Source organism: Penaeus monodon, chromosome 3, assembly GCF_015228065.2.
Source record: "Penaeus monodon isolate SGIC_2016 chromosome 3, NSTDA_Pmon_1, whole genome shotgun sequence".
Classification (NCBI taxonomy): domain Eukaryota; kingdom Metazoa; phylum Arthropoda; class Malacostraca; order Decapoda; family Penaeidae; genus Penaeus; species Penaeus monodon.
The window spans coordinates 57,297,254-57,304,753 of NC_051388.1; the positions used below are offsets into that span (position 1 = coordinate 57,297,254).

Below are 7,500 nucleotides of genomic sequence, written 5' to 3' on the forward strand. Positions count from 1 at the left end.
GGGCGAGTGCGAAGGGGGGGCCGGAGCTGAAAGGCGAGGGCGCTTGGAGGTGCTACGCCAAGGAGAAGGGAAGTGTAAGCGAGTGTGAGTGTAAAAGAGTGTGGCAGTGTGAAGACGAGGTGTATCAAGTTTCTCCTTCTTGTTTTAAGGGAAGGGGTTAGGGAGTGCGAAGGGTGTTTGTTTGAAAGAAGAAGAAGAAGAAGAAAAGAAGAAGGAAAAAAATGGATCCGTGTTAAAATTGCTGTCAGATTGTAGAGGAATATCTGTATATACACCGTTATCAGTATCGTTTTATAATGCATCATGTATGAAATTTTCAACGCTTTTGAGAACATGCGAGAAAATGTTTTTTTTCATTTCAATACAATTTGGATTTTCACTTCACCATAAAACAGTCACTTCATCTCGACCCTCCTATCCATCACCCTCCCTCTTTACCCCTCTTATTCATCATTTCTTGGCCCCTCTTTACCTCTTCCTCGAACATCCCCTAACCCCCCTCTCCTCCCCCTCCCCCTTCCCCTGACCCATACCCACCTACCTTCCCCCTTGTCCCAGCTTCCCCTAACTCCTTTTTCCCCCAATTTTCAACCCACCTCAACCTGCCTCACCCTCTGGCCCCTAGCCCACCCCTCCTACTGAACCCCTAGCCCACCCCTCTCCTATCCTTCAACCCACCTTACCCACCTCTCCCCTTAACCCACTATTCTTTCCACTTATTCTTCGACCCAGCCTCCCATCCTTCCCCCAGCATCCCTCTTCACTCCTTTCCCTTAATCTCCTGTCCGCCTCTATCCCTATATCCTCCTCTACCTTCTCCCTATCCTATTTCTACACCTATCCCATCCTTATCTATCCACACTCTCTCTATCCTTATCTGTTCCCACCCCTATCCTTATCTTTATGTATCCCCACCGCTATCCATTCCTTCTCTATCCCCACCCCTATCCCTGTCCTTATCTATCCCCACTCCTATCCCATCCTATCTCCTCCCTCACCCCTCTCCCTATCCTTAATCCTCCCCAATCCTCTCTCTATCCTTAATCCTCCCTCTTCCTCTCCCTATACAATATCCTCCCCATCCTTTCCCTATCCTTAGTCCTCCCTCACCCTTATCCCTATCCTCAATTCTCCCCCACTCATCTCCCTATCCTCACCTATCCCCCTGGCAACGCGCCCTCTCACAGCCCCATTCCTCATAGCGTGAGAGACAGCCATATATAGTGAGCTGTATGTACGTCGGTCCTGTGAAAGAGCCTGTTGTAACGACAGTCTTATTTTCGTTTGGTATTTTTGCCCCTGTCATTCCCCTGTGTTGTATATCACGGGGGGAATTTTACAAGGTTGCTCTCATGAGGCAAGAGTTAAATACGCTGTGTTTTTATTTTTACTTTCATTTTTTTTTAATGGCAGGGGAGGGGGAAGGGTGAGCAATTACGGGTTATTATAGGTTTAAGAAAAAAACGTGATTTATAAGTGGTTATTCTTATGACGTTATTATTCCGCTCTGTCGGGGTACTAAAGGTATTTACTCCCTCTTGGCTGTTTTTTTATTTATTTTTTCATCTTTTACTCTTTTATCGTTATTTTTTTTCTTTATATCTTTATGTACATATATGTTTTTCCTTTTTTCTTTCTTTCTTTCTTTCTTACTATAAAACAAACAAGAATTTGATATACATTTCGCCGAAGTTATAAACACGCATTAATAATTCCGCAACGAAAGAAATAAAGAACAAAAGAAAAAAAGAAAAGGCGAAAAAGAAAAAGAAAGAAGAATAAAAGCAAGAAAGAAAAAGAAGAAAAGAAAATCAAAGAAAACTAAAGAAATAGAAAAAGAAGAAAATGTCTAAGTGTTGAAGGTTGAATCGCCATCAGCTCAGTTCTCGTGTAATATATGGATGAACTGATAAATGATGAATGAAAGATGGACGATTAATGAAAGATGAATGAAAACCGAACGACGAAGAACGATGAAGGAAGAGTGGACGATAAAAGAGAAATGAAAAGCGAATTAACAATAGTGAAAGACAGGCGACGAAAGAAAAGGAAGAAAAGATGGAAGGCGAATGAAAAATGAAAGAAGGATAGACGACAGATGAACGATAAACGAAGGAATCACCGATGAAAGAAAAAAACAAAGGAAAGACAAAAGAAAAAAAACAAATGAAAGATAAACGACACATAAACAACAGAAGAAAATAACCAACAACGGGACGATGAAAAGTATAACCAACGAATGAACAAAAAAAAAAAAAAAAATCAATGAACAACAGATGAATGGAAAAATGATGAATGAAACGTCAATGATGCGTTACCTGCACACGAGGCAGTAACCCCTGCGCCGTCACTGCTCTGATGACATATCGACAAACAATATTTCTGCGACGCCACACGTAGGCTTATTGAGGGGTTCGTGTGCATTGCTCTGTCCAGGGCTATAACGGAGCAGATCTCTGTGTCTATAGGTGCTTGGTTATCGCTTTGCATATATATATATATATATATATATATATATATATATATATATATATATATATATATATATATATATATCTTTCTCTCTCTCTCTCTCTCTCTCTCTCTCTCTCTCTCTCTCTCTCTCTCTCTCTCTCTCTCTCTCTCTCTCTCTCTCTCTCTCTCTCTCTCTCTCTCTCTCTGTTTCTGTATCTCTCTATCTATCTATCTATCTATCTATCTAGAGAGAGAGAGAGAGAGAGAGAGAGAGAGAGATACAGATAGACATAGATAGATAGAAAGATATCCAAAAAGATCTTGACATGTGACAAAAAGATCTACATGTATATGTGTGTGTGTATTTGTGTGTGCGTGTATGTGTATGTAAGACATATATACGGAAGATAGCTAAAGTAGGGATATGTAAATGAGAAGAGGATGAAACGTGGGAGATGGAGCAGGAGGAAAAGAGGAGGAGCGGGTGGGTGGGGGGGGGGGTAGAGGAGCTCAGCGTGTGTGTGAGATATTCAATATTGAAAAATTGGCTCTGAACTTTGCCATCTATCAGGTTCAGTCATCGTTTGCAGGATGACGTAACACCATCCTAGGATGCCGGGAGAGGGAAGGGAAAAGGGAAGGGACAAGGACAGAGAAAGGGAGGTAAGGAAGGGAGGGGAAAGGTAGGAAGGAGTAGCTGGCAAAGGGAGGAGGAAAGGTAGGGAAAATGAGTAGATAAAGGAAGGTGAGGGAAAGGCAGGGAAAGGAAGAAGGGGAAATGAAGAGAAAAGGGAAAGGGAAATAAGGAGTAAAGGACGATGCAAAGGCCGAGAGAAGGAGACGAAAGAGAGAGAAGGAAAGGGAGATGATGTGGAGATGACATGACAACATTTGCCTGTGTTGCTGTCACCCGGAAACTTATTGAGTGCCCTCAGTAAGTTGTATGTAAACCACGTCAGCAGAATGTATATGCAAACAGATAGATAGACGGATAGATAGGCAAGGCGATAGATGAATTAGCGAGCAGATATATTGTGTAGCTAGAAAGAACAAATAAACACAATACACAACACACACACACACACACACACACACACACACACACACACACACACACCGCAAACACACACACATATGCAGACACACACACACAAATACGTACACAATTTATGTATGAACAGATTGATGGGATAGATGAATATATATATATATATATATATATATATATATATATATATATATAATATATAAATATATTATATAATAATATATATATAAACGAGATGTATAAAGTAAATTTAGACACTGATGTAAATATAAACTGATATAGAAATACAGAGAGATTAACAAACAGGTAGAAAACAAGGAAAGGAAACAAAGAACAGCAAACAATATTGTCGACGGCAAAACGCAATTATAAAGCGTCTTTCTGCGATCGTTCGAACTGACATAGTGCATCAACCTTGACATTCGAGATTGTGTGACAATAATGCATTTGCAGACAAAATGAGTTCTCTCGCAGGTGCTGATGATAGCACTGGATGAGCTTTTCCTTTCCCATTTTTCATTTTTTTCCAAAGCGCAATGCGACGCTGAAATGACTTCGATAGTTCGTTTTCCGCGAGAGAAAAAAGGTGAAGGCTTGTTGGATGTATTGAATGTGTTGACGTACGTGATAATTGTTACAGAATAGAGACTGTATCTTGATTGAAATGATGTATTCCTGTGTATGTCCCGGTACAGATCCTTATCTATCGATCTATCTATCTATCTACCTATCTACCTATCTATCAATTTATCTATCTATCCATCTATCTATCTACTTACCTATCTATCTATCTATATACATATTTATGTCCGTGAGTGTGTGTATGCCTATGTAAACATGCATGAATAAATGTCTGTCTGCCTGTCTGTCTATATGCATGCATTTTATGGATCAGTATGAATAAAACGACCAAAATCATACTCCGAACACATAGAATTAGCAAGGCAGAGACCAAGAAATCCCCGAATCGAGGGCGAGGCTTTCCCCAGTCGTAACGGCAGCGAGTCACCCCACAGGCGACGGCGACCAGGGGATCAAAATACAGCTTGAGCAATGGCAAAGAGTCACCCTCACCCCCGGCCTAATTACATCGTCCATGGCCCCCGTGTGGTAAACAAGGCCATTAGGTTATGGAGCGATATTTAACACGGAGGTTCCACCTTGTTAAAAAAGGAAAAAGAAAAAGAAAAAAAAGGAAAAAGGGGGGTAAGAAAACTAATTTGAAAAAGAAAACTGTAGTGGAAGTCTGAATTAGGGTGAGTGGCATGTTGATATCACGCGAAATACAAATAGCTATAACACAGCACCTGTAAATATTTTTTTTTTGTCCATGTATAACAAAAACAAACATCCATGCTATCTATCCACCTGTTTACTTTCACCCGTATTCATATATAGACTTACATATATAAACTACATACAAATACATTCATAAATATTGGAAAACAGGTATAGAATTCTAGAGAGAAACATTGTTAGACTCCTTATTATTACAGACAAAACGCAACGAGACCCTGAAATACAGCACTACTTACCACCAAGAGTAACATGGGCGTACGCATGCGCATAATCCGTGCCGTAGGTGGCTGCGCATTGGTAGACCCCCGCGTCGGATGGATCTACGGGGGCCACGTGCAAGGATTCCCGCGGGCGGATCCTCACGCGACCTCCTGACCTGCGGCATAAATTTGCTTTGCTTCAGCTTTCTCGAAAGTCTGAATTTTGTTAGCATGAAAGGTATACACACACAAAGACATCTGTATGTATGCATCTATTCATATATATAATTACGAATGATATGCAAGGAATAAGCAAGTGAGGAAGGGGGAGGAGGGAGAGAAAATGAGAATAAGAAGACATAGATTGATAGAGAGTGAATGATAAGTGGATAGATAGAGATGAATGGATAGGTAAATAGACAGATATATAGATAAGTAGACAGGTAGATAGACAGACAGATAAGTAGGTATGAACGTAGATAGGCCGATAGACAGATAACTAGAAAAAAATATAGATAGACATATAGATAGAAATAGATAGAGGGACAGACTGATGGATAAACAGATAGATGGAGATAGATAATTAAACATATGTAGGTAGAAACATAAATAGAGATTTATAGATAGATAGATAGATAGATAGATAGATAGATAGATAGAGAGAGAGAGAGAGAGAGAGAGAGAGAGAGAGAGAGAAAGAGAGACCGACCGACCGACCGACAGACAGACAGAGACAGACAGAGAGAGGGGAGTGAGTGAGAGACAGAGATACAAACAAAGAGAGAGACAGAAAGAGAGAGAGAAAGAGAGAAAGATAGATAGATAGATAGATAGATAGAGAGATAGAGAGAGAGGAAGAGAGAGAGAGAGAGAGAGAGAACAGAAACAGAGAGACAGAGAGATAGAGCCAGATAGAGAGAGCCAGAGAGAGAGAGAAAGATCGACAGAGACAGAGACAATGATACAGTAGATTAAACAAAAAGAGAGAGAGAAAAAAGTCATTAGAGAGAATCCTCAGCTTACCTGAGCGTGACGCCGTCCTTGTACCAGGTAACAGTGTCCACGGGATCACCTGACACGTGACACCTGAGTTCGAGGCGCCCCCCCGCGTCCACCAGCACCTCCCGCGGTGTCACCTGCAATACGACACACCTTCCTGTAACTCTAATTGCTCCTCTCTGTTGCTCTGTGTCAATCAATATGGTTGGTAAAGAGTACGTTCGCTGCTGCGTGTTCCCCCATTTGTCACTGTGCATTACTATTTCAAGGGATAGAGGAATGCGTAAGTCATGTTAATTTCTTTTATGACAGTCATTAGCGGAAAAGAGAGAGAGGGAGAGAGAGAGAGAGAGAGAGAGAGAGAGAGAGAGAGAGAGAGAGAGAGAGAGAGAGAGAGAGAGAGAAAGAAAAAAAAATAGCGCATGGCGTAATTCGACTCAAAATTTTCGGTGGAAAAGATCTTGATCACAGCAACCTTAAGATGATATATCAGATAATGACACGTTTGTGATACGTAAACTGTGTGAGTGACAGTCAGACCGTTTTTTCCCTTACTGATTATCTGAAAAGTTTTCGCGTGGAAATGTCACATCTCAGTCACGATTTGGGTCAGGCAAGAATTCCGTCACTCATGGCTCTCTGTCATGCCTAGTCAGAGAGGAATGGGTCAGCTTTATCTGTTGACTGTCAGTTTCATCTGTAAACGGTCAAGCTTCATCTGATAACGGTCGGCTTTATCTGTTAACGGCCTCGACACCGCGACAGGCCTATGCAGATGATCGCTGATGAGATCGCGTTCGGTTGGCTCAGCTCTCCCAGTAATAGCCTGTGGTAAGTTCAACGCCCTCGTCTCCCCTGCCGGATTTGCATGATCTCTATCGTAATGGCAACACATCGACGCGGCTGCAGCTTCCGTGTCATTTTGACCGGCCGGAGGAATGGGGAAAGTCGTCATAGGTCGTAACGCTTTCCTCCCCCTTTCAGTAACAGCAGGCGTTTTACACGAATGGCGGTTGTGGACGGGGTCGTGATGGCCGCCCCGGAGGAGATGCACAGCTGCTGCAGTCAGGGGAAACATGTGGCGTCCGTTTACACGAAAGTTTGATGCGTAAACATTTCGGTGTGTAGCTTCTGGGACTGCTGTCGATACCAGTGAGTAAATATATTGTACGTTTACCCTTACTTTCAACAATTCATCTTTTAAAAACGTGTTTGATAAATATTTTGTTAGTGTCCTGTTACGAGCACTATCAGCCGTTTTATCACTTCCTTGATAACAAGCAAGGAGTTTTAAACATTTTCTTCTTCAGTTACCTTGACGCCATTAATCTAAACCTTATCTAATGACACACTTCACCAGTCTTCGCAGGAGTTTAGACAAGATACAAGAAATAACTCACCTGCACAGATAAGGGCGTTGTGACCAGCAGGTGGGCGGAGAACCTTGTCTCGCCCGCACTGTTGTTGGCTACGCAGATATACTCCCCAGAATCCCCTACG

The 7,500-nt window shown here is 41.8% G+C and overlaps 1 protein-coding gene across 1 annotated transcript in view; it reads right to left on the reverse strand.

Annotated features, from left to right (window-relative positions):
• The window catches only part of LOC119587981 (Down syndrome cell adhesion molecule-like protein Dscam2), a 211,068-nt gene that overhangs the window by 41,322 nt on the left and 162,246 nt on the right, over nt 1-7,500 (reverse strand). Inside the window, exons 7-9 of the mRNA XM_037936705.1 lie at nt 7,401-7,500; nt 6,025-6,137; nt 5,038-5,177 (exon numbers count right to left, since the gene is read on the reverse strand). The exon at nt 7,401-7,500 is cut by the window's right edge and continues 81 nt beyond it. Of these exons, the coding sequence (XP_037792633.1) occupies nt 5,038-5,177; nt 6,025-6,137; nt 7,401-7,500 (353 nt within the window). The remainder of the gene's footprint in view (nt 1-5,037; nt 5,178-6,024; nt 6,138-7,400) is intronic.